Below are 27,764 nucleotides of genomic sequence, written 5' to 3'. Positions count from 1 at the left end.
ATGCGTTCGTTCTAATATACACTGAGCACTTAGTGTAAATATAATTTTTAAAAATGTACTTAAATCATATAATATGGTGCAGTGTTCTGTGCGGAGATGTTTAATAAGTGTTTTTGGAAGGAGACTCTAGCATCAGTGTTTTGTAACAGTCGGAGGTAAAACTGGAACTATAGGTGTTTTGTCGCAGAAAAACTGAGGGCTTAGGGCATCGCGGTGCAATTGCTGTGCCGTGTTGTTGAGCCAGGTGGGAGGAGGACGGCCAGCCTGGTTCGAGCTCATAGGAAGACTACCTTAACACTAATCACCACTCTTTACGACCATGGTGAGCAGAAAAGCATTTCAGAATTCACATGTAGAACCTTGTTGATGAAATACAACAGCACAACACCGCATCAGGTCTCGTTCCTTTACAGCCAAATACAGAAATTTGAGACTGTCACCACAGAGATGTTTGAAGAAAAACAGAAAAAAGACCAGGCTATATTGTGTGTGTGTGTGTGTGTGTATTTCACTCCCATTTACATTTATATACAACAGACATATGTAAGTATTGGATACATCTGGGTTTGTGTGTGCGTGTGTGTAGGTGGGTGAGCTCAAGACACTATAGGGGTAAGTTTCTGGGTGTGGGGCAGGTTATGTAAGCAGGCCTGGCTCAGCTGGAGTTTACAGCTAGAGAAGGACAAACATCTGTGAAGTGCTTCCTGTCAGGCCGAGCTCTCACTTCAAACGCTAATGAGCAGCTGTCTCTCAGCCCAGCGACATGTCTGCTCTCACCACCGGGGAGTCGGCTAGCCTGGTGATGTTTAAACAGCAGGATTTGTTTGAGGATGCGATGTGAGTAAGACTTTAGAGTGAAAATGGGATTTCAATCAAAAGTAAATAAATAACAAATACAAGTGGTTGAGTTTTTGTAGGTAGATGTGGATAACATATTCATCAAATAGTAAATATACAGTAAAGGATTCAGAATCAGAGCTGAGCTCGAGGAGGATGTAAAGATAAAAACAGTTTGATTTGACATTATCTCACACTGATGGTGTAGCAAGTAAGAATTAAAGAGCAAGTCCTGATGTTAAAGTCTATTATTTTGATATTTTCTGCTATTTTACAAGAAAAGTTCAGGGTTTACTTTAGATGTAATACGAGGATTGAGATCAGCTCATCCAGGGATCGACACAAACACTCCTCTAGCTAACACCTCCTAAACATCAGACCTTGTAAATGTGCCGTTTTAGAGGTCAGGTAGTGGTGAGAGGTTCACCATTAGGCTATAAATAAGAACCAGGATAAAACAGTGAATATTTAAATCCTGTTTCTACTACTCTAGTGAAAATCTACAGAAGCACAAGAATGGCTGGCCTTAGTGCTTAACTTATTGCAAAGCTGCTGTACACATGGCCGTGGTTTAGGAAGTGTGTGGTTTTTTATTTAATTGTTGTTTTGCTTTCATCATATAACTTGGTTTCTTACCTGCTATGTGAAGTCAGCTGCTTCAAGCATGATTAACATCGACCAAAGTTAAATTGAGCCCTAACCTACTATTTATTTAGCTAATCTAATGACAACTAGAACCAGTATAACTGACTGCAGCCTTAAATCACTCGAGTGGGCACATTTATTTACTTTTAGTAACTTTATGCAACCTGTGCTTGTTAGAGTAACTTTATTAAATATACCCCGAAAGAAATGCAGAACTTTCATCCAGTCAAGACATTTGGCTTTTATTTAACTGCTGAGAATCTTCTGATGGCAGTGTGTATTTTGTAAAGCAATCTGGAGTACTGTTTAAAGCAGAAATAAAACGTTTTTTTATAACTGTATTTGTTCTTTGGATGCTTACAAACAATTTGGGGAAAATACAGACATTGAAATGTGGAGTAAATTTTAATAGTTACATATGTTCAGGTTTATTCGAGTAAAATTGCTGCATCTTAAGTGATCTTTATTGGTGGTCATATCTTTCTTAGTTTCAACTGCGTTTATTCATGTAATGATCTATTTTCACTTTCCTACATGGACACAAAGCCATTTAAATGCTTTTTGAAACACACCAGCTTCCAAATCTTCAATTTTCCTGGTAAAAAATGGTCATGTGCCCGTTTACTCTGCCCAGAAAGAAGTTAAATAGGAACATTGCCATCTATAGCAAATAGTGCAAATAGTAGGTGCACGTGTGTGTGTGTGTGTGTGTGTGTGTATTTTAAACAATTTCTTGTAATATTGCCCAGCCTAATATCTCCCAGGAATAACAGAAATACAGCACCAATGAGCACAGTGACAGAATTACTCAATAAATATATTTCTAAACACATTTAACATTGCTATTCTTACCATACTCTACGATATTTCCATTAAAATTGATGTGGATAAAAGGCAGGTCAAATGTTGTGGAATGAACCACGTTACTGTTTTCTAATATAGCATATTGGTAACGTCATCATGCCATGTCAGACTGGCTTGAAACAATGATGCGTTTTATTTTCAGGTGGAACCCCACAGCAGAACCCGTGTTATACTGGAAGACATGGATGCGACACCAACGCAGCCTGCCACCCTGGAGAGGGAAACCATTTCACATGCCAGTGCGCTACAGGCTTCACAGGAGATGGACGCACGTGCTACGGTGAGCCTCATGATGTGACATTTCACATCTAACATATAACCAACAAGCATTTCTGGCTTTCCTACAAATCACTGTGATTTATAAATATGACAAAACCAACTGGTTTGTGTTGTACATTACATTTTGTAAACTGTGTAAGAGTTTAAGCAACTCGTATGTTTCTTACCAACCGAGAGAAAATGTCTGGAGGAAATCTCTCTGAAAATATAACCTAGACTAGTGTACTCATTAAAATATAGAATAATATGTAGTCTAAACAGGTTTCCGTTCAAACGTGTTGAATTTAATTTCCGATGTCTAATTTCCGGCTAAAGAATAAAGCATCTGAAGCTAAATTTAAATCAGCTACGGTCACGCGAAATGCCGTAGGATGATGGGAAGGTGATGACAACTAAAAGAGTACAGTATACAGATCACACAGCTGTTAACGGAAAAGGAGCTGGCATCAAGCTAGAAATATTCGACTTGTTTGTTTTTGGTTCATTCATTCATTCGCTCTCAGTAACTGCTTCATCGCAGGTCAGGGTCACACTGACATCTCATGTTGCTTTTATTAGTTTCTTTGTATGTCCAGATTCGTACCAAATCTATTGGCACCAGCATTCATCCAAACAAATAGCTCTTATATGCCACTGATGCTAGAGTATGTCTAGGTTTAGATATCAAGCTTTCAATTCTGTTGTCTGTCTTTCTTTCTATCTTTCTTTCTTGCTTGTTTTCTTTCTTTCTTTCTTTCTTTCTTTCTTTCTTTCTTTCTTTCTTTCTTTCTTTCTTTCTTGCTTGATTGCTGTCTTTCTTTCTTTCTTTCTTTCTTGCTTGATTGTTGTCTTTCTTTCTTTCTTTCTTTCTTGCTTGATTGCTGTCTTTCTTTCTTTCTTGCTTGATTGTTGTCTTTCTTTCTTTCTTTCTTGCTTGATTGCTGTCTTTCTTTCTTTCTTGCTTGATTGTTGTCTTTCTTTCTTTCTTTCTTTCTTGCTTGATTGCTGTCTTTCTTTCTTTCTTGCTTGATTGTTGTCTTTCTTTCTTTCTTTCTTTCTTGCTTGATTGTTGTCTTTCTTTCTTTCTTTCTTTCTTGCTTGATTGCTGTCTTTCTTTCTTTCTTGCTTGATTGTTGTCTTTCTTTCTTTCTTTCTTTCTTGCTTGCTTGCTGTTTTTCTTTCTTTCTTTCTTTCTTTCTTTCTTTCTTTCTTTCTTTCTTTCTTTCTTTCTTTCTTTCTTTCTTGCTGTCTTTCTTTCTTTCTTTCTTTCTTTCTTTCTTTCTTTCTTTCTTTCTTGCTTGCTTGTTGTCTTTCTTGCTTGCTTGCTTGCTGTTTTTCTTTCTTTCTTTCTTTCTTTCTTTCTTTCTTTCTTTCTTTCTTTCTTTCTTTCTTTCTTGCTTGCTTGCTTGCTTGCTTGCTGTCTTTTCTTTCTTGCTTGCTTGCTTGCTGTCTTTTCTTTCTTTCTTTCTTTCTTTCTTTCTTTCTTTCTTTCTTTCTTTCTTTCTTGCTTGCTGTCTTTCTTTCTTTCTTTCTTTCTTTCTTTCTTTCTTTCATCCTTTCTTTCTTGCTTGCTTGTTGTCTTTCTTTCTTGCTTGCTTGCTTGCTTGCTGTTTTTCTTTCTTTCTTTCTTTCTTTCTTTCTTTCTTTCAACTAAATACAAATTCCTACATACATCCTCAGGTACGATGTCGTGTTATGAATTACTGCAGGTAGAGGTTTCCACAGGGAAAAACAGAGGGAGGAGGAGCACAGTCAGAAGGGTGGGGCACAGTTAGGGGTGGGGAACAGTGGGGGTGTGGCTTATGACAGAAGAGGATGTGTAGGGTATTTTTGCTTCAGCTGTTGTTACAGTCAGCCTTCATATTTTAAATCATTTAAAACGTTCATCACAAAGTATAATTAGACTGATCTGAAGCAGGGAGGTTGGAGATGCAGTTCCTGGATCCCTTATTCAATCCTGTGCTTTATTTTGTTGTTGTTCAGTTTTCCTGCTGTGTCCTTACTGAATACACGGAAATGATCTATTAGTGCCAACATCCATCTAAAAATATAAAGTAAACACCATGGCGTGGAATTAATGCCCAGAACGTATTCAGGTCAGTTGTTGTGGACACGACAGGCCCTGTGCTGGGTGTTTCCTGGACTCCAAGGGTGAAGGAGGTTGTTGGAACATTAATGTAAAAAGCTGATCTTTATCATAGCATGTGTTTTTTCCATTTGAACTCCCCCCCCCCCTTTTTGTCCCTTGTGTCCTTCATAAATTACCTTTCAAGCTAACTGTGGCAAAAACAAATAGATGGCTAGAAAAACAGGATGTCTGTTATTTCAGCCTTCACACACATTTATCTTAATGGCAGAATATTGTTCGTTAATCTGGTCCGATATTCGTTCGCTGTCTTCTAACTACATACCTTGTATAATAGTTACACTGTAGTTACCACAGAATTGGTAGTAGGTAATGAATATTATGCTTTATGATGAATATCTGAATGGAACTTTTGGATTTTAGGATTGTATTTTGCTTCCCATGTTATGCAAATCTTAAGGGAGCGTTACTGTGAGAATGGAGTGTACTTTTGTATTTTGGGGGAGTTAAAATAGTGTTCCAATTAAAATAGTTACCGCTAATCTTCCTTATCTCTTAGATATTGATGAATGCGCCGAGACTCCACAGATCTGTGGCCCTCACACCATCTGTAATAATCATCCTGGGACTTTCCGCTGCGAGTGTATAGACGGCTTCCAGTTCGGCGCCGATGGCCGCACCTGTGTCCGTAAGTGCAGCAAAATGTTTGTGTCACTCTGTGTGTGTGTGTGTGTGTTTTCTCATTTTCCAAACAACTACAGGAAATCTGAAGGCTACTTAAAGAAGCTAGACAGGACGTAACTTGCTCATTCCTGTCTGAAACAGCGCGTCTGTGTTTTTTCCGTTGTAGGAGCGCACCACGACATCGATCACTGTCAGAGGGGGACACACGACTGTGACATCGCTGAACGCGCCCGCTGCAGCTACACTGGCAGATCTGAGTACATCTGCTCCTGTCTGCCTGGCTTCACGGGAGATGGCAGAGCGTGCCAGGGTAGGTTGTCTGCTCGCGATATGCAACACCTGTGTGCAATATGTGTGCTTGATGTAAAGTTTTACTTCAACAACTTGCTGATAAAAAAGTAGGGCGCATACCTTTAAATAATTAATCACGCTCTCTGCAATGGAAACAAGCAACAAGAAGAGGGTAGTTAAATTCAGCCTAAATATTACAAAACAAAAAGGTTTTTTTTTATGATGAACTCGGTTAGTTTCCTTCACTGAACACGTGATAGCTCAGGCATAAAGGAATCAGGATTAAATCTATAATGAATTCAGAAATTACGCTGATTTATAAGTGGCTCCTGATTGCACAAATTTGCTTGATTATGTACAGTTGTAGAAAGGACATTATTTACACTCACTCTCACCCAGATATGGATGCGTTTCCCTCTGAGTCCGGTTCCTTTTAAGGTTTGTTCCTCGTATCATCTCAGAGTTTTTCCTTGCCGTTGTTGCCTCAGACTTGCTTATTGAGGCTAAATATGCATTGAATTTTTATTCTTAATTTCTGTAAAGCTGCTTTGAGACAACATCTGTTGTTAAAAGCTCTATACACACACAGTCGAAATTGAAAAAAAAATACATTTTTAGGGAATTAATTTAAGTGAAATGGAGCTAAAAATCACAGACTGTATGACAAAACATGGTTCCCAGCCGTTCCCTGTGGGTGCCTTCCTGCAATAGAGACACACAGCTCTGTGTTTTGGTTCCACGGGAATACTCTGTACAGTTTCGATATTTTAACTGTGTTAGAGACACAAACTTGGCATTGATATGTTAAGCAGAGTGACGTGGAGAACAGGAAATAGTGCAGGGAAGAGCTAGAAAATAAATATAATCCATGCATATAATAAATATTAAATGAAAGCAGTTCTTTGTAGTGGACTTTTAAGCCTCCTTTTAAGCCAGTTGTAGGAAATATGTGTCCTTATCAGTGCAGTAATACATGGTCCTGAAGCTTTCAGGGCTTTATATGGTATGCACCCACGCTCCAGTGGGAAAGGAAATGCTTCGACCCCAGGCCCCACAGCTGTGCTCTGTGTTTTTTTTTTCTTCCCCTCCACATCCCCCTTTCCTTCCCTCATTTCTGCACTCGATGCTGTAGTAAAACTGCTTTTGGACATGAAATCGTCTCACATCCGTGGTGAAATCACAACTCTGTAGAGCAGAGAGTCTGCATGGACTACACAAACTCTGTTACAAAATGAAATTCCTGTGTAAACCCCTGGGAATGTAATGCGAGCTCAGGGATGTTTTAACAGATGTCCTCTGATGGTCTGTGTATTGCATGTGGCGTTTCAATTGACCAGGAAATAAAAGCGATGCTGCAGTGAAGTGTTTACGTCTGGAATCGTATGCATTGTTTATACAGACTTTAATTGCTTTTCTTTTCTCTCGCTGTGCTTTTCAGATATTGACGAGTGCCAAACTTCCCGTTGCCATAGAGACGCCGTCTGTCACAACACACAGGGCTCTTTTACCTGTCAGTGCAATCCAGGTTTCTACGGTGATGGCTTCACCTGCACATCTGAATCAGGTAGGAATGGTGTGTGTGAGAGAAAGAGAGAGAGAGAGAGAGAGAGAGACAGAGAGAGATGGAGAGAGAGAGAGAGAGAGAGACAGAGAGAGTGAGAGAGTCTTGTATAATATTTCCTGAAGGAAAATAAAAAAACCTAAACAGGAATTCTCAGGATAAGTATAAGCGCATACAGTTACAATTCAGTTAGAAAGATAACATCATGGACAAACATCCGTAAATAATTGCCGGTTGTGTAAAATGGCAGACAGTGAGACTCTGTGCATCTGGTGATATGAGACCACACCAAAGCCTGGAGGGAATATAGGCTGCCTTCCTGCTTCTTTACTGATCTGGAATTGGTTTCACTTGGTTTCCTCTTACTGTGTTTCTGGGTCACTGTAAGTATCATCAGTTGATGATAACATTTCTTTCCCAATATCAGTGATTTTCCACCAGTTCTCACAGTTATGTGTGCAGCTGTTCTGGAAAATGCTTGAATGTGTCATGTCCTCCTGGAACTGAGATGTTTACCAACATCGTGACTGTTGTCCTGTTACATCAGTTCACTTTTGGACTTGCTCATATAGTATCAGTTTAACCCTTCTGATGATCTGTGTATAGCCTGTGGAGGTTTACTTCCGCCGGTCAGAAAACACAGTGATTTACCGTAATGCCCTGCTGCAAAACAACAAAATACATATACATTTCTGGCATTTGGCAGATGCCCTTATCCAGAGCGACTTACATTTTATACAACTGAGCAATTGAGTGTTAAGGGCTTTGATCAAGGGCACAGCAGTGGCAGCTTGGTGGACCTGGGATTCAAACTCACAATCCTTCCGATCAATAGCCAAACACCTCAAGCACTAAGCTATCACATCCCCACAACCATAACATACACACATCTGAAAAAGCCTGAATAAATGTCATTTAATTTGGAAGAGCGAATCACAGCTCCATATGTCTCCATTGTGGCATATGAAATAGTGTATATAAATGATTATCTATGTAGAATTTGACAGAATTGGATAAAAAAGTAGAAAAATACTACACAAACTGTATTGTTTTTCACTGTTTTTCAAGCAGACCTGTCATACTATGCAGTCAATGATCAAAACACACCCTAGGGCAAAGGGAGTTCAGTGCTGAAAATGTTAGACTACTGACTGGAAGGTCATAAGTTCAACTCCCAGCATTGCCAATCTGCCACTGCTGGGCCCTTGAGCAAGGCCCTTAACCTTCAGCTGCTCTGTTGTATAAATGAAAAAATGTAAGGGCATCTGCAAAAAAAAAAAAATCTTTTACAAAAAAAAAGATCTCTGTGCTGAAAAACAATCAGCAGTTGTTGCTTTTAAAGAATTAAATGCTTCACCATGCTAGACTGGTCCCACCTTCTCTTATTGTACAGGGAAGGGTTTGATTGATTTTTGCTCTCTCATGGAATTTATCTGTATATTATAACTGGTTAATACCTTGAACATTAACCTATTAAAATCCATTAAACCATATATAAATTCCATATATGTATATATAATCTGATCAGGCATAACATTATGACCACTGACACTGAAGTGAATAAGTGAATCTCCTCATCATGGCTGATCAGTGTATATATGTATGTATGTATATGTATATATATATATATATATATATATATATATATATATATATATGTTTTTGTTTTTATGCATGGGTGATTTATACAACAACTAAAAAAACCCCAGGAGTTGTTGCTATGTTCTGACACAAAACTCCTCATTTGCTCTGGGACTTGTTTTGTTCTGTTCTCAGGGCTGGTATTTCCACAATGCCGCCTTGACAATTACCTCCTTTGCCTGAGGTTTCCGTCTTTTTTATGACTCTTCAAGCAAGAGTAATTTATTCTTTTCTGTTTTCCTTTTTGCGTTCGGTCTTGTGCTGCTGTAGTCTCGGGTCTCCTGCATGTACAGTATTTCTTTTTACCCTTGTCTGTGTTGATTTTCCACATATTTCTCTGGCCTTTGTAAACTGTTAGGAGTAGGATGTGTGTGATCATGTGTGCATAATTATGGCAGAATGTTAGGGGAATGGTTGTGTTGTGACTGGTACATGGTGTACCACAGAGAGTCTGGAATAGCGAGTCGGGTATAATGAAGTGTCTGCACATTTCTTCATGCGATCTTACTCATCTGCTTGACTAATTCTGTCATTGTGTCTGCTCACCATTTTCCCACTGCTTATTTATTTCCCTAATGCGCCTTTTCATGTGTGTGTGTTTTAGTGCGTGAGAAGACTGCATGCGAGAAACACAGAGAGACAGCCATGGCTTCCGGTGGATATTTCTTCCGGCCACGCCCATCAGTGGGACAGTATATCCCCACATGTGACCACAATGGAGAGTATATGCCTATGCAGTGCCACGACAGCATCGGCCAGTGCTGGTGTGTGTACCCCAGTGGCCAGGAGATTGCTGGAACCCGAACTGGACCAGGAAGTAGACCCACATGTGAGCACAGACATGGACACGCACACACACACACACACACACACACACAAACTTGATTCTCTGTTATAAAAGTTCAGTGTCTTCAAATATTGTGATGTCTCATCAAGGCAAACCAAAGCAGTCAAAGTCATCCATGGAACCGTGGATTTGTTAATATTTTTAATTTCTGTATCCTCAGTGTGCATTACTTATTTTATTGATGGTCATGAAAATATTTTTAGATGATTTACACACGCTCACACATATACATATATTACATGTGCTTATGACATTAGAAAAGAGCTTGTAATACTGTCATGTTTCATTTCTGCGGGACAAGTAGTGAAGCACAGGATGTACAGTATGTAAAATTTTTGTCATACAGCACGTTCATCATTTTGTTGCCCGCATCTAGGTACGGATCATGTCCCAGTTGGCCCCACCACCAGGCCAGATGTTAGACCACCACCTCCAGGAGCTAATCTTCTGTTTGCCCAGAATGGCAAAATTGATCACATCCCACTGGATGGCAACAACATGAACAAAGAGGAGACTAAGACAATGCTGCATCTACCAGTGAGTTTCCCACAGCTTTAAGAATTTATTGGGGTTTCCTGAAGTGACAGAAATCCAATTTTCTGCCATAATGTGACACAGATCAAATTTTTTTCAGGATTGAAATCACACCCGGGTCATTTTTTTATGTGGTCCTATGATGTGATATTCATGTGACATAAACGAGAACAGAATTGAATGGGGCTTTTCCCCATTGCATACACATATAGCCCTGCTGTCTCCATCACACAGTGTCTGTAGAGCAAAACAGAAATGGGGGACGGGGTAATTGGTAGTTTATGTGATATTTGGGGAATCAATTTAAGCAAAATTCAAAGGAAGTTACTGAAATTAGTGTGCATTTCAGGGAACGTTCTCATTAAAGGCAGATTGTAATGTCAGCTGGATAGATAGATAGATAGATAGATAGATAGATAGATAGATAGATAGATAGATAGATAGATAGATAGATAGATAGATAGATAGATAGATAGATAGATAGATAGATAGATGTGTGACATTCCCACATCTTATTAAATCCTGGGCTCAGGTTACACTCTTCATGGCCACACCTCAAACGCTCCATAAGTTTATTCCTTTAAGTGTCTATTTTTTCCACCGCATGTTGAAGCAGAAGCGGCTCAGCCCTGCCTGTTTTCCTTTAAGGAAACACCCGAGGCATGTCTTTCAATAGAAGGGTGTGGGGTCAGCATGCAGGAAGAGAAAACTTGATGTTGTTCATTGCAATTGCAATGCAAGTAAAGGAGTCTAAAAATTACAGACTGCAGTGTGAACTATGTCTGTGTAAGTGCTCTGAACGTGCAGCAAATCTTGAAATTTGACAAACATTTGACCAATTAAAAACATCTTAACCCATCTCCAGCAACACAGTAATTTTTTCTCCCATGCTAATGGCACATGGACGTTAAGGTCATTCTAATTATTTAGCTAAAATGTTGGGGTCACAGGGTTGTACTTTCAAAGTGGCCTCATCAGGCATTATCTCAATATCACAGTTTCTTATTTTCTTGATCTTCGGGAAATTCAGGTGATGTAACTTCTGTTTGCATATGTGACATGTCTTATAATTTCATATTATGTTATATTTTATTATAATATTCCAAATATTACACAGAAGTGAACTTAGATGACATGACTAAGTGAATGTTGTTGATCTTAAAGGATGAACATGGCAAAATGCTGTAATTTGCTGGTTTTAATTTATTCACCTGAAATATGCATCTAGATTGCTGTGAAGGACATTATACCTGTTTTTAAATGTTTTATACACAAAACAAATGACACCGCAGCAGTGGAACTGGCCACATTCTGGGCATTGCGTATATGTTTCTCTTCAGTTCTTCACTTCCTGTACAAATCTGACCTCTATTATTGCAACATTGTTGTTTTTGGTTTCATGAAACCAAGTTTAAAAAGAAATCCATATTTATCTCACTAGATTCTTTGTATATCTATAACTGCCCAGCTGAGTCATTTGGCAGATTTTGTCTTTTAATGGCTGACCAAAATGCCAGTGAATTTCTAACTCCCACTCTGGAATGCCTTAAATTCCTTTCACACAGACTAGCTATTCTGCGGTCACCCCACAATAGCCATGCAGGACAGGATTTATTTATTTTTCTTATAAAGTTAAAGAAGCAAATTACATAATTTACCCCTTATAACAAAGCCTTTGGATTAACCAAAGGTGTGTTTTGACGTAATGATGTTAAATATCATCATACTTGTACGCTCTTAATACTGATGTGTTGTGCAGGATAAGGTGGTGATCGCCGTGGCGTACGATTGCCTGGAGAAGATGGTGTACTGGAGTGATATCACACAGCCATCTATCAGCAAAGCCAGCGTTCAGGGAGGCGAGCCCACGGCCGTCATCACAGAAGGTCACTGATTTATTCACATTCAACTCACGAGTCATTTGAATAAAGCAAATTCATTCAAGTTCATTCCAGAAACATGACATTTCAGGCAGTGACCTCACCCCCGCTGTTAAATTACGAATTCATATTCTCTACCATGGAGAAATTTTTAACTTCAAGAAGAAGAAGAGAACTGAGGACATGAAGCCTTTATTATATCTCCCACACATACATTACAGCACAGTGGAATTCTTTTCATGTCCCAGCTGAGGAAGTTGGGGTCAGAGCGCAGGGGCAGCTATGATACAGTGTCCCTGGAACAGAGAGGGTAAAGGGCCTTGCTCAATTGCCCAACAGTGGAGCTTGTTGGTGCTGGGGGAGATTTGCACCTTAATCCTCGGAGCAAAAACCCAGAGCCTTAACCACTTGAGCCACCACTGCCCACTTTTACTTTATTGGGCCACAGCACCACCAACACACCATTATTAGGACTAGGAACAAGGCCCTTAACCACGACTTCCTAACAAGCAGAGATATACATTACAGGACAGTAATATTTGTTTTTTCGTATATGTGACCAACAAGAGAGCACTTCAGCCTCTTATAGACGTATATGTTCAAATCAAGCACTTTAATTAGTTGGTATGGAAGCTATAGATACCCCTGAAGACATGTTCTCTCATTTCATGTTAACAGATTTAGGAAGTCCTGAAGGAATAGCGATCGACCACCTGTCCCGAAACATGTACTGGACAGACTCCACTCATGACCGGATCGAGGTGTCTAGGCTAGACGGACAGCATCGACGTGTGCTCTTTGACACTGACCTCGTAAACCCCAGGGCCATCATCGCTGACCCGGTCAATGGGTAGGTGCCGAGTTCAAATGCCTGAAACATGTGAAACAGATGCTGTGTCGTAATATCCTAACCATTCGCTACAATTTAACAAGAAAAGCATTTCATGATTCATGATTTCTACTGACTAGCAAAGTGAATGACTAAATCTTATTAAAAGAGCTCTTGTTCCTTTCTTCCCATTCCTTCTCACAGTCGTCTATACTGGGCAGACTGGAACAGAGACAGCCCTAAGATCGAGATGTCCAACATGGACGGTACAGACAGGACTGTACTTGTGAAAGATGATCTAGAACTTCCCAATGGACTGTCCTATGATCCTCATACCAGGCAGCTGTGCTGGGCAGACGCTGGTTGGTGATTTTAATTAGATTTTTATTTAACCAGACATAATCTTTAATAAATGACTGGGAATAATGCGAGTATGTATATTGCAGGGACTCGTAAGGTGGAGTGCATTAACCCGTACACTCGGGTGAGGAGAAAGGTGGTGGAGGGACTGCAGTACCCCTTCGACATTGTCTCCTATGGAAGAAACCTTTACTATACAGACTGGAGAAGGTACAGATGCACAAAAAGACCCTTTTTTTTGTTTTCATTTTTCTTGAATATCTGCGGAATATCAGCAAAATGAAATGAAATGAAATGACTATGGTAATTAGTAATACATAATCACAATGGGGCATGCTGTTAAAGAGAAATAATCAATGGCACAGTGGTGTGATGCAGCCTGACATGCGGGTGAGTTACTTTTACCAGCATATTTTCCAGTAACTGGATATCCAAAAGTGTTTAAACACTAAAACTTACTACAGCTCACAACCCTATGGTGTAGAGCTGTTACTGTTAAACATTTAAGCATTTCCTGTATGTCTGATTATGACCTTTTCTCTGAGATGCAGAATTTTTCAGAAGAGAATTCTCAAAATCAATAGTTGTTTTTTTCTCTTTTTTTTTAAAGCAAATCCTTATTAGATGTCCAGTGATAACGTACCGTTTTGCCGGCACGACTGCGCCGAACAAATGAAACGATCAGCCGCGTCTGAATGGTGGCTCTCATGTCAGTGCCGACCTCTATGGAATTCTGTTTGCTCGCACTGGAATGTGCTGCTTCACTTAACCTTTAACCCCCAGATCAGTGTCCCTCCACCTCGACTGCTCAGTTAATGCTGCTTTATATGGTCACGGCTGAATGTTTGTGTGTGTCGATGTTGCCTTTCTAGGCAAGCTGTGGTATCTGTGGACCATGTGGCAGGGAAAGAGGTGGACGAGTTCCTGCCTCAGAAGAGATCACGCTTGTATGGCATCGCCACCTCGTACCCACAATGCCCTCAAGGTTTGGATTTTTCAGTTTTAATTAATGAGAAACTGACTCTCTAAGCCACAAGTGGCATTTTCTTTCAAACACTGATCCAGTTTTTATTTTAACGATGCTCCATAAATCACAATATATAAATCAAAAAGCAGAAGTATTGCTGTTACCAGCTAGAAATACCAACATGTGTATTTAAAGTGTTTTTTTCCTCTTATAAAACAGCAGTTTGTCAGTGATTATTTTTCATTTATTCGTGAAAGATATTTATAGTTTCTGTTTAGTTTTATAGTATAGTTTTTTTATTGGTAGTTAAATTCCTGATAGTCTCCTGCCATAAATGTGAAATTATCATTATGTATTCGCTTTTGTTAAATAACAACACATCCGTTTATAACACATCCGGCTGTCATGTCAGAGGAAAAATAAATACTTCTAGATGCGTTAAACATTGATAATTATCCTATAATATCACGTCTTGCTGTGTTGTACTCCCTACATAATAATGTGACACTATTTTTGACCCACCTAATCCGTACACTCGTTAATTCCATGATTGCACTTTTCAGCTGAAAGAAACTACTGCTCGAGCAATAACGGCGGATGCTCACACTTGTGTCTGCCTCGGCCGGGCGGCTTCACCTGCCGCTGCCCTGACGCCCGGGACCCCACGTGCACCGAGAGAGCTTGAATGAAGGGTATGCAAGTGTCACCGAGACGGGACTAAGCAACACGTGTGACACAAGATTCAAGGGGAAAAATAAACCATTGTCTATTGTAATTATGGAGAGACGATCTGTTTCTTATCAGCCGCTAAACCCCGCCCCCATCATTAAAGTCCTGGGACGCTGCAGATGTGATGTAGTAATGTGTGAAAGAGGAATAAATAAAGTTAGACATGGATATGAGTCCAGTATAAACTGGAGGAGGAGGAGATCTCAGGATGAAATGAGAAGAACAGACCACAGAGAGTTGGGATGGACTGCAGGAGAATGAAGGAGAGAATATGGTGCTTTTCAAACTGTGACTAAAAAGGGACGTTCAGGGGTCCATGAGCCGGGGCAAGAAGGTCAAAACTGGTCCATTTTGCATCGAAGGTCTTGTTGATTGTTCAATTATTAAAATCTTTATAATTTCAAATAGTGTCCTGTTACCTGGTTATGTGGCAATAACTGTAGTGACATCATCGTGTGTGAAAGTCATTTGGAAACAAAATATAGCCATACACCTTCATCATTTTAGCCAGCAAGTATATGCCACGTTTGATTTTCTTTTTCTTTTTGTTTTTTTTTTCTGTGTTTATACGATTGTATATGGGGTGTGGGGGTGGAAGGGGTGAGTTAATTATAGTATGCGATTCTCATTATATGAATTATTTACATACATCAATATAATAGCTACAACTTATGTTCCACTTTTTAATTGTAAAGTAAATGTTAGATATAGAGTCACTATTTTAAAATAAAAAAACATATTTCAGGTTAAAGAAATGGAAAAAAAAATGAAATTTACACACTTTCCCTAAACCCCCATCTTCCATCAGCCATGTGTAGCCATCAGCCATGACATGTTTCTAATCACATACAAGCTCGATTTCTATTACTCTTAACAATTTGTAAAGAAACTACAACTACAGCTACCCTGGTGAAGAACAGCCTACTTCACAGAAAGAGCCCAATTAGACGATGGAAGATGACAGCAGACCTTCCTGCTTCAAATGAAACGCTTTAATAACTCGATAATGGAATTTAGACACCTTTTGCCAATCCATTAACTATATTCTTATTCTTAAGGCAGAACTAATCAGCTTGCAACTTTTACGATCCTGAAACTTGTGTCCAGAAAAATGTATTGTAAAAAAAAAAAATGTATCAGACTCCACCCACAGCTCACGATCTGTCTGGTGTCTTTGTACACTTGTCTGGACACAAGCTTCAGGATCTTGCAGGCTGAAATTTGATTGGCTATTTGTGCCACCGGAAAACCAACATGTATACACTCTCATCTTTATTGAGCAAGATAGAGTCTTTATATTTAAAAACAAAAAGAAAGAAAAGTAAAAAAGTGCATCATGACTGAGACTTTGTTGCACATTGTTTACTGATAGCAGTAAACCTGATAATATTCATTAGCCTCAGAGTATTTAGATACCGGACATGTCTTCGGTTATTGACTACACTTGCAGTAAATGGGAAACCGTGTTCATTTTGTTATTGTTGAACTATTTAAAGATGTTCACGTTTACAAGCTTTAAGCTAGATGCCGAGGTGCTGTCCATCTGGATCGAGCACTGCTGGAGAGTGTATTGGCCTTCCTGACCTCATCCGCCATACAGGGCTTCACACACTCGCCAGTTCTGCATTAGATAAAGTTGCCATGTACATGTTGATTATGCAGCTGGGGAGAGGAGGTGGAAAACATGGGATCATTTCCAATTCATCCAGCTGTCTAATAAAAAAATCAACCATTTTTTTTTAAAAAAGACTGGAGTGTGTTGTATTCATTTTTTTTCTTTTATTATTATCTTGATTACATGACTTAAAGGTCTGTGCCAGTGACCGTGATGACAACATGTGTAATATCGTGAGAACCATGTGGAACAGGAGGAAGGGAGTGTGTTTGATGACTGGCAGCTGCTGGAACATGAACGGTGTGCCTTCCAGTCCTACTTTATGTGTACTGCAGATGTGTTGAAAAGCAGCGTGTATAGCACAGCTGCATTGCTTCGACTCCTTATCCATCCAAGAACTATAACTCAGCCCAGGCCATATGTTTCTGCTCAGCCTGCCACATATGAATGTACACTACAACCCATGGGACTGAACTTCCTCTCAGTACAAGAACGCATCCTGGCTTACCCACACACAAACACACACAAAATGGAAAACCAGCAAGAACACACTGAATCGTCTGTACCATAACACCATCAGTACTAATTTTTTAATTACTGTGTATTTATATTCCATGCTTCTCTAGTGCTAAGTGGTGTTTCAATAAAATGAAGGCATTTCTAAAATCAGTTGTTTTTAATGTAACTAAAGATAGGAGTGGCTGGAATAAACAGGCTAAGCTGCTACCTGTTTCATTTCAAGACCTCAGTATAAGGTTTAATATCAGATCCTGATGCCTTATTTTAATTATTTTATATAGAACCAAATGCAACAGCACCGCCAATGGTGAGAAAAATACACAACGATACTAGGCAGGAAATGATTTCTTTCTTTAATTAGTAATAGTTGCATCAGATTAGACAGCATCTAATAGATTTAATCTCTTTCTGGATTGCTCCTACATTACTCTTTTTACCTCAGTTGCTTACTTTAACATAGACTTCTTAAAACAGACTTCATGCTATAACTAGAATGACTTACCTGCTTACATAATTGTACTTTTTGACCATATAGTGAAGTTCTAGAAGAGAAACAATTCACAAACACACTTTGCAGTATCACCCAGATGAGAATGGATCTCCTGGTGGATTCCTCTGAAGGTTTCTTCTTCTTATCGTGTCATTTACATTCACAGCATTTGGCAGACGCCCTTATCCAGGGCGACTTAAACATTATTTTAATACAATTGAGCAATTAAGGGCCTTGCTCAGGGGCCCAGCAGTGGCATCGTGGCAGACCTGGAATTTAAACTCACAATCTTCTGATCAGTAATCCAACACCTTATCCATTAAGCTACCACATCCCTTTCCAGAGTTATAAATGTAATATTTATATCTTGAATTGATTAATTTCTGTTAAGCTGCTTTGTGAATGTGTCTATTGAAATACCTGGCTATAGACCTAAAATTGAGTCACTGAAGACAGCTCTATAATGTAATACACAACCCTAATTGTTTAGCTGTTGATGATAGTATATGGAAGGCTAAAATCTAATATTTATGACCAGCATTACTGGGTTTTAGCCACGCTTTTAATCAGAATAATGTCACTTACATACTGCTGAAACTGCTAGTGATTTAACTTCACATTAAAATAAATTATTGCTCAAGCTAAACTTTCTTATTCACTACAACAGTTATTTGTCGTTAGTGCCATCTAGTGTTGAGATCTGGCAACTGTGTGTAGTTGTTTCTATTTCCGTTCCACAGAATGCAATTATTTCCTCAGACAAGGTTGATCTTTTTGAAGTCTTTTATTCCTCCATTAGCTTTGCTATTTCAGGGTCCGGTTTAGAGAGGTGTAATATTCGGTGAAATGTTCACAGAGTGCTGAAATAGTTATAGTGAATGAGTGTACAGTATGGGGAACGGTCATATAAAGGTTGTGAAATGTGGGGACAGGGCCAGTGAGAAAGAGTGAATGGAAAAGAGGAAGGAAGAGAACAGAGCAGCAATAAATCAACTAAAAAAACTTAAAAGGTATAGGAAGAAGCTGACAGACCTAGTGATCTCCATCCTGATAACTGGCTGCTGTTAAGTCTTTTTGGTTTGGTGTCCAGCTATTGACTAAAGTTATATAATTAACAACGTACCACATCTCACATGAACTGAAGCATTTTAGAGAAACACACTCTACTGCTTCGAAGCCCGCTGCCATGGAAAGCTGCATTTTGATATTTAATTATGGAAACACAGCATGTTTTCCAGGAAAACACCGATTCCTTTCTACAACATCTCTGCAGGACCTAAAATCAAGGCATAACATATTTCATAAGAGAGATGAGGGCAGAAGCTCATGTTGTGCAGTGTTCTGTATTAGCGTGTTATAGCAGGTGACAAACATCACCCAGAGTCCACTGCATCCTCAGGACCAGCGTACCAGGATCCTGTCCCCGTCTTCTACAGAGAAGAACCCCAGTGACTTCAGGTCATTGTCGAGCTTGATCTCTTTACCTGCAATCTACATAAGGAGAGAGAGAGAGAGAGAGAGAGAGAGAGAGAGAGAGAGAGAGAGACTCAAATACTGCTCTCTGATGAGCTCCCAGTAGGAATCATATTTATTATTTAAATGCAAAGTCTGATTAAAATAACACAAAAATAACATTTTTGTCTTAATAACATATTTTTAATAATGTTTTGCCCAGTAGTCTTCTCTTTTCTGTACACTATATGATTTATAATTGCTTTTTTTTTTTAAATATAACATTTTATATTGTGTTTTTTCATTTTATTATATTTTAAATAGAAATATAAAACATTATATAAGTAAATATTTTTAAATATTCTGTAAAATTTACATTTTTTCTAGATTTATTTCCATATATATATATATATATATATTTTTATATATAATTATATAAATTATTTTAATTTGGATATATCACTAAAATATTGCTTCATATCTTATGAAGCAATCTAAATATGTATTTGTTTATTTATTATTTATTTATTTATTATCTATTTCATTATTCCAGAAAAATCAAATAGAAATAAATCAATACATTTCAGAAACAAAAAAGCCACAGAGCCAGAGCGTGAAAGCTTTAGGAACAGTGAATTTTTAAATAAGAAAATCTATCTAAAGTATACCTTCGTGATTTGTCCCCCTGAAAATGATTACCTATTTATATTACTACATTATTAACAAAATCTACCGATATCCTGGAAGACTTAGAGCAGGTTAAAGCTCGTTTACATAATTACTATTTAGGAAATCATCCAAACATGTTCAATTTTTAAACACACTAATTAGCACAGGTTATTTAGGCTCTGAAAATCAGGGGCTTGTGTGAATGCAGACTATTACCTTAGAGTTGGTGTAGCTGAGGTGTAGCTCGGCACCTGGTAGTTTTAATAATCTATACAGCAGTCCCTTCACCTTCTGAACAATCATAGTGTCTGGAAAAAAAAGCAACAGAAGTCACATCAATGTATTCAATTTGTTCAGAAACATCGAGCTTCTAGACCTTCTTACCTGGAAGCTTCTTCTGTATGGGTTTCCTGTCTGTGTCTTCAGGACACTCGAATGTAATTGCTGATAAGAGACAACAAACAAAAACGATGAGATGAGATAAAGAGATTTTTTTTTTTCAGATACGGCTATGAATGACGTAGTAACTCACTCAACAACTGGTCTTTCAGAGCAAAAGGTTTCTGCTCCTTTAGCTCGCCTTCCCCAGGTGCCCCATATTCTGAGAAACGTGTAACAGTATTAGGGCGCTATTAATTGCAACTACCTCACTCATCAGTTAACAGAAGTGTGGCATTTAAGATGGTATAAAAGAGGTTTATTATGAATTAGCAGGACTGCCAACTCACTCTGGATCAGCGTCAGGTAACGAGGATGCTGTGCTATAAACTCTGCACTGGGTCGGTTGAGTTGTGGGTCACTGTGGCCTCCAGCCTGCAGCCAAGCACGACCAAACTTCTTACAGTAATCCAGCTCAGCATCTCTTCTCTCCTTCGGCAGCACCTGAGGCACAAAACACCCAGCATAAGGTGTGCTAGGCATTTAATACACTCTAAAGCCTTCTCTTTGATTCACCATACCAAGTCCCTATGAATGAGCTGTTACTATAGAAACCATAACATCTTACAATGTGGGCATTAAATAGTCATATGACTTGACTTACAGCCAGTACTTCCGTCAGAGCCAAGCTATTAAAGGAAACTAATCCAGAGCTGAATACACATCTATGGCCTGTCTGTGTTCACACACTACTGATGCTTTCTTTTTATTTAAAGGCTTTCTGAAACACTCACCTGACTCCTGTTGACTATCTCCAGCTGGCTGATGCGCGCGATGAGGAACTGCCGAGTCGTCTCCAGATCCTTCTCCAGATCCACCAGGGGGTTTCGTTTACAGGACAAATGCACCAAAGACTTCAGCTTCTCCAGCTCATTAATGACGGCCCACTGAGAGGTCAGATGACAGAACGAAGCCATTTAGGCTACATGCATCACTTTTACACTGGTTTACTTATTTCTTCTTTTACTAATGAATCCTACCTCCAAAATGTTATTATCATCAAGTATGAGAACCTTCAGTGCAGGGAATGCTGACGTCTTGGTGCCTAAAACACATAATATTTAATTGTTTATTACTGATATAAATATCTGAAGGGGTCATTTATCATTTTAGAGCCCTCTTCTGCATGCAAAGGGAATTACAATTTCATTGAGGTTTTTTTTTTGGAAACATAGACCAAACTGACAATCTGTGAATTTCCATGCAAGGATTTAACAGCTTTTATTTAATAACATGCTGCACCTTTTAAGTGACACATTACAAAATGTAACTATGCAATTATTTACTGGATGCCAGCATTAAGCTGAATTTCACTGAAACAGAAAACACCACTCCAAATCATCAAGTTCAGGGGTTGTTTTTCAGGGGTTTGGGCTTGGCCCCTTAGATCCTGTAAAAGGAAATCTTAATTCTTCAGCATACCAAGACATTTTGGACAATTTCATGCTCCTAACTTTGCGGGAACAGTTTGGGGATGACCCCTTCCTGTTCCAACATGACTGCACACCAGTGCACAAAGCAAGGTCCATAAAGACATGGATGAGAGAGTTTGTTGTGGAAAAGTTTCACAGAGTCCTGACCTCAACCTGACAGAACATCTTTGAGATGAATTAGAGCGGAGACTGTGAGCCAGTCCTTCTTATCCAGCATCAGTGCCTGACCTCACAAATGCGCTTCTAGAGGAACGGTCAAAAAATCCCATAAACACACTCCTAAACCTTGTGGAAAGCCTCCCCAGAAGAGTTAAAGCTTTTATAGCTGCAAAGGGTGCACCAACTCCGTATTAAATTCATGTGCAGATGTCCCAGTTTTGGAAAGGCTCACAGTCTCCGTCAAGTTCCAGTCCAGTCAAGTTCCTCCACACCAAACTCGCTCATCCATGTCTTTATGGGCCTTGCTTTGTGCACTGGTGTGCAGTCATGTTGGAACAGGAAGGGGTCATCCCCAAACTGTTCCCACAAAGTTGGGAGCATGAAATTGTCCAAAATGTCTTGGTATGATGAAGAATTAAAAGTTCTTTTCACTGAATCTAACTATCCTCCATTTTCATTTAGCATAAAAAATTACCTGGTAACGTGTCACTGAACTGAATGACAGACAATCCTGTGCTGCAGAGGTTCAGCGTCTCCAACCTGAAAGGACAATTTTAACAAAAACAACAAAGAAAAACATGTAATACTTATCAATGTGCTGTCAGGCTAAAAAGTATTTTATAATTTTATGTTAGTTAAATGTATACACTACCTGGATAGCTGTGATAATTGTAGTACACTTTCCTGCACTAAACTGTTGTTGGACAAATCAAGAACCTTCAAATCTTGCAGCACATCTACAGGCCTAAAAAAAACATTAATACCTTTTAATTTAGTACAGAACTGATAGAATCAATTATAAAATGGAAAGGTTCTAAGTACATAAATAATAAATATATTATGCAGTATGCTGTAAAGCAGGCCAATAAAATAATATAAATTATAGACTAATTAGCAGTGCCTAACCTTTTTAGTTCAGTTATATTGTTATCGTTGAGAAAAAGTTCTTCTAGTTGTGGCCACATGGGGGCGCACTGGAGCACCTGCCAAGAACATGAGAGGAGCAAAGGGTCAATAAAAGGTCTAGTATGAGTAAATATGGGGTGTGCATTTGGAGAAAGATGAAACAATGATACCAGTGAACAGGGGTGTATGTGTGTGTGTGTGTGTGTGTGTCCTACCTGAGACCAGGTGACAGCACAGCTGTTAAGCATCAGGACTCTTAGATGGGAGAAGGCGTAGCTCATGTTAGATGGGTTTGAGGAAATCCTTAGCCTATTTTGGCTATAAAATATAAAGAAGAGTGTCAGAAAGCTTAGAGGTTATAAACCTGTAATGAGGAAGATGGAGCTACTGAGAACATGCACTAGTGGAGAAATACACTGAAAACGTAAATAAGGGCAATAATTATGATGGATGGATGGACACATGGATGGACACATGGATGGACGGATGGATGGATGAATACATGGATGGATTGATATAATTGGGATGGATGGATGGATGGATGGAGGGATCGATGGAGGGATATAAGTGATGTAAGTAAAAGACAGATGGATGGATATAATTTGGGTGGATGGAATTAATAAGTGGATAGACTGATGGATGGAATTAAAGGAATGAACTAATGGATGGACTGGATGTGTGTAATGGATTTAATGGCTGTAATGGTTAGATAAGTATGTAATGAATGGATGGATGAATGAAAGGATGGATGGATAGACAAAATGGATGCATGTAAATAATTAATGGATGCAAGTAATTTAATGAATAGTTGTATTGGAGGGATGGATGGATTAATGTAATAAATGGATGAATGGATGGGCAGATGGATGGATGGATGCATGGATGGATAAATGGGCAGAAGGACATAATATAGATGGGTGTAATTAATAGATGAATGATTGGATGTATGGAAGGTAGGAAAGATGGATTCCCAAAAATAGATGGATGGCTGGGCAGATGCCTACCTGAGGCAGAGTTCCTGCAGTTTCTCTAGCTGCTCTGTAATTGCTGCCACAACCTCCCACGAGCTCAGAAGATTTCCCGAGAGATCCAGAGAAACTGCATCTAAGAAGCTGTGTTAAAGAAACATGCCTCCCCCACACACGTGCACACACATCAAGCACACACATCATCACGTGTACACATCACCACCAAGCACACACATCATCACGTGTACACACATCAAGCACACACATCACGTGTACACACATCACCACCAAGCACACACATCACCACGTGTACACACATCAAGCACACACATCACGTGTACACACATCACCACCAAGCACACACATCATCACGTGTACACACATCAAGCACACACATCACGTGTACACACATCACCACCAAGCACACACATCATCACGTGTACACACATCAAGCACACACATCACGTGTACACACATCACCACCAAGCACACACATCACCACGTGTACACACATCAAGCACACACATCACGTGTACACACATCACCACCAAGCACACACATCATCACGTGTACACACATCAAGCACACACATCACGTGTACACACATCACCACCAAGCACACACACATCACGTGTACACACATCAAGCACACACATCACGTGTACACACATCACCACCAAGCACACACATCATCACGTGTACACACATCACCACCAAGCACACACATCATCACGTGTACACACATCACCACCAAGCACACACATCATCACGTGTACACACATCACCACCAAGCACACACATCACCACCAAGCACACACATCATCACGTGTACACACATCACCACCAAGCACACACATCATCACGTGCACACACATCACCACCAAGCACACACATCATCACGTGCATACATCGCCACCAAGCACACACATCATCACGTGTACACACATCACCACCAAGCACACACATCATCACGTGCACACATCGCCACCAAGCACACACATCATCACGTGTACACACATCACCACCAAGCACACACATCACCACCAAGCACACACAGCATCACGTGCACACACTTCAAGCACACATCATAATGCAACTCAGTGCAAACTCTACCTGTTTATTTTTATTTACTGATCCTCAAAAAGGATACTGGGTGTGTGTTTCCTGATTTCATTTTCAGGCCCTGGACCTGATACTTCACAATCGATGAGAGCGATCTCTGTTAGATTCTCCATCCTGTAAAAAAATAAAATCCCAAAACACTGATAGAAAAAAAAAATCTCATAATTTTGATCAGTCTGAATGAAGTACAGAGCGTGGTCCCCTTCCATACATCACTGTACTCTCACATGCATCATGTTACTCACCGCTGCTTTTCTAGAATGGACTCAAAGCCGACCATATTCACGGTCTTGGTAGAAATTGTTACTTCCTCTCCAATGGCCTCATCCAGCTCCACCTCATAGCGCTGCTTTACTGCAGACAGGTAGTCCACTCCAAAGTTGACTTTTTTAGCTCGCACAAATGAGCCACCTGTTGGGTGACTTGTGAGACAGAGAACACCACAAACCGAGTGTCAGCAGTGCCATCAGCTAGAATCCTTCTAACGCTCTCTTATTTTTAAGTAATCTAACTAAATGACAAGACAACTGACACACAAAATAGTCCATACTACTAAATCGGAGGAAAAGATAGAAAACATAGTTAACAAAAGAAAAATAAAGTTGCACCTACATAAACATTCACCCCCAAATCTGTGAAACCACAACATTTATTTTTATTTAAGCTATTTTGATAAAATAAAATGTAAATAAACTCACGATAGGTGACTACATGTAAGTGTAAAATGTGTTTTTTGTGAATATGTGCAATTTTTGTAAATATTTGTAAATATTTACAGTAGAATATACATTAGAATTCTCTCAATCTATAAATGCACTTTTGCAATTCAGGTTTTATTTAGTGTTGAAGCTGCACTTGTGTACCAACTTTCAGCATTTTCAGCATTCAGTGACAGAATATTCCTGATTTATTTTAAACAATTCGAAGCTTTGAAGGTCTTACACTGTTCTCATAGCTACTGATCCACACAGGATCATGATACAGTGAGGTGGCAGAAGGAGATGTAAAAATCAGAACTCTAAGTTTTCCATTTATATTTTTATATAAACTTCTGGCTTGAACATGTCCATTATGATCATTACCTGCATGCGAAGTATTGAACTCCTTCATAGCTTCCGTCATGTTTGCCTCTCTCTGGATTGTCCCACTCCACACCAAGCCACAGTCCTTCAATTACAAAAAAACACAGAAGTGAATCAAAAAGTGTTATTCATCATAACAACCTGAGTCCAACTGCAAATTCAATACAACAAAAAAAAAATGCTGCTGGTTATGTGATGCACATTTCTGTAACACACTGTATGTGGTTCTAGAGAATGATTCCCTGAGTGAATCATAACAATGTGAATGTTGTTACATTACACTATGAGCACAAATCATAACAAAACCTGTAACTAAGCAGTTAAGAGATATAAGAAAATACAAGTAAAGTAGGGAAGTAACTATCAGCTCTTGAAATAGTGTACAAAGCTGAATGCTCACCTGCGGTAGGTGGAACTGTCCCGATATATCGCACCATAGCCCGTTCTCCATCACACAACACCCGTCTTCCCACAGCGTCCTCAGGTAACTGCTCCATTGTACGCCGATCCTGCTCTTGAATCCTCATCGCACACTACACAGCACAAAAAACGCTATATGGCCAAAAGTTTTGGGACACCCCTCCAAATCATTGAATTCAGGTTTTGTTTTTCAGGTGGTTGGGCTTGGCCCCTTAGTTCCAGTGAAAGGAACTTTTAATGCTTCAGCATACCAAGACACTTTCGACAATTTCATGCTCCCAACTTTGTGGGAACAGTTCGGGGATGACCCCTTCCTGTTCCAACATGACTGCACACCAGTGCACAAAGTGAGTTTGGTGTGGAGGAACTTCACAGAGTCCTGATCTCAACCCGATAGAACACCTTAGGGATGAATTAGAACTGAGACTGCGAGCCATTCCAAAACTGGGACGTCTGCCTTTACATGCACATGAATGTAATATGGAGTTGACCCGCTCTTTGCAGCTATAACAGCTGCAACTCTTCTGGGAAGGCTTTACAAAGTTTAGGAGTGTGTTTATGGGAATTCTGACTATTCCTCTAGAAGGACATTTGTGAGGTCAGGCAATGACGGTGGACGAGAAGGCCTGGCTCACAGTCTCCACTTTAATTCATCCCAAAGGTGTTCTATCAGGCTGAGGTCAGGTGCAGGCCAGTCACGTTCCATTTGCCAACCACTATCTAGTTCTCATGCGCTTATGTTGTTGAACATTCATTAAACCAGTTAGTTTCTGCTAGCACTCGTGTTATTCCTCTCTTTTTATTCTCTCTATATTTATAAGAAAAACGTGTAGCCTGAAGAATCCTCTGCTGGGACTCGTATAGGTTTAGTTTACAGAGCGCAGCAGACTCCGCCTTACAAGTCCCTGTATAAACTGTTACTATAGAAACGATAATGTATTAGCATTTGCGCGTTAATATAAGCCAGTGATTCGCCTTACTGCCGGAACTACTGTCAGAGCTGCAGTATTAAAGTTAATTAATAAAACGCTGTAGGTTTAACAAAACAGAGAAGTGCAGCATCACGCTACTTCATCGCTATTTTTACACTGATTCCAAGCTCGATGGGTCCAGTAGAGCAGCTAACCTGCTAACAACTACTTTAACACCAGGTTTGTTTATTAAGCTGTCTATCAAACTACACCCGAGAGTGTATATTTATATACATATTACACTAGAGAAAGCAAAAGAGGTCATACCTTGAATCGGTTTCTTTCTGTGTTTTAACGCTTTGACGTTTCTCTTCCAACACGTACAAACGCAACATGGTGCACACAAAATGACGGTCCGTCATCACACACACCCACGTCGGAACTACTATACGCTGTAATGGTTTCTTTATTTATGCCCAAACCAAACAACTACCTTGTTTTAATGTTTATTTTCGTAGTTAGATGTTTATTTTTAATACATCTGATCTAAGTCTTAATCCGTGCTTA

The 27,764-nt window shown here is 39.4% G+C and overlaps 2 protein-coding genes across 2 annotated transcripts in view; one reads left to right on the top strand and one right to left on the bottom strand.

Moving 5' to 3' along the window:
* The window catches only part of nid1a (nidogen 1a), a 30,207-nt gene extending 13,445 nt beyond the window's left edge, over positions 1 to 16,762 (top strand). The window contains exons 9-20 of the mRNA XM_058401528.1: positions 2,489 to 2,626; positions 5,250 to 5,378; positions 5,541 to 5,684; positions 7,104 to 7,229; positions 9,472 to 9,696; positions 10,091 to 10,251; positions 12,008 to 12,134; positions 12,807 to 12,978; positions 13,162 to 13,319; positions 13,404 to 13,527; positions 14,190 to 14,302; positions 14,848 to 16,762. Of these exons, the coding sequence (XP_058257511.1) occupies positions 2,489 to 2,626; positions 5,250 to 5,378; positions 5,541 to 5,684; positions 7,104 to 7,229; positions 9,472 to 9,696; positions 10,091 to 10,251; positions 12,008 to 12,134; positions 12,807 to 12,978; positions 13,162 to 13,319; positions 13,404 to 13,527; positions 14,190 to 14,302; positions 14,848 to 14,969 (1,739 nt within the window). The 3' untranslated portion in view covers positions 14,970 to 16,762. The remainder of the gene's footprint in view (positions 1 to 2,488; positions 2,627 to 5,249; positions 5,379 to 5,540; positions 5,685 to 7,103; positions 7,230 to 9,471; positions 9,697 to 10,090; positions 10,252 to 12,007; positions 12,135 to 12,806; positions 12,979 to 13,161; positions 13,320 to 13,403; positions 13,528 to 14,189; positions 14,303 to 14,847) is intronic.
* A 1,644-nt stretch (positions 16,763 to 18,406) lies between these two features.
* On the bottom strand, positions 18,407 to 27,680 carry tbce (tubulin folding cofactor E). The gene is made up of 17 exons (XM_058401532.1): positions 27,525 to 27,680; positions 26,267 to 26,399; positions 25,867 to 25,951; positions 25,030 to 25,206; positions 24,813 to 24,898; positions 23,699 to 23,798; positions 22,910 to 23,012; positions 22,695 to 22,771; positions 22,441 to 22,533; positions 22,264 to 22,328; positions 21,177 to 21,241; positions 20,931 to 21,083; positions 20,487 to 20,640; positions 20,291 to 20,359; positions 20,143 to 20,202; positions 19,975 to 20,066; positions 18,407 to 19,128 (listed from the first exon to the last, which is right to left on the bottom strand). The coding sequence occupies exons 2-17, from the start codon at positions 26,391 to 26,393 to the stop codon at positions 19,033 to 19,035; spliced, it is 1,602 nt and encodes a 533-aa protein (XP_058257515.1). The 5' UTR covers positions 26,394 to 26,399; positions 27,525 to 27,680; the 3' UTR covers positions 18,407 to 19,032.
* Positions 27,681 to 27,764: the final 84 nt, after the last annotated feature.

Source organism: Hemibagrus wyckioides, linkage group LG10, assembly GCF_019097595.1.
Source record: "Hemibagrus wyckioides isolate EC202008001 linkage group LG10, SWU_Hwy_1.0, whole genome shotgun sequence".
Classification (NCBI taxonomy): domain Eukaryota; kingdom Metazoa; phylum Chordata; class Actinopteri; order Siluriformes; family Bagridae; genus Hemibagrus; species Hemibagrus wyckioides.
The sequence above is the reverse complement of the archived record's forward strand: the minus strand, read 5'-3'. Positions and strand labels throughout refer to the sequence as shown.

Bases quoted from the DNA above. Each gene is read 5' to 3' on its own strand.
- tbce (XM_058401532.1), bottom strand. From the start codon at position 26,393: ATGAGGATTCAAGAGCAGGATCGGCGTACAATGGAGCAGTTACCTGAG. The intron at 23,799-24,812 runs GTATCCTTTTTG...ACAGCTTCTTAG, and splicing joins AATCAGGAAACACACACCCA to ATGCAGTTTCTCTGGATCTC. The intron at 20,203-20,290 runs GTGAGTTACTAC...GTCTCTTATCAG, and splicing joins TCTGAAAGACCAGTTGTTGA to CAATTACATTCGAGTGTCCT.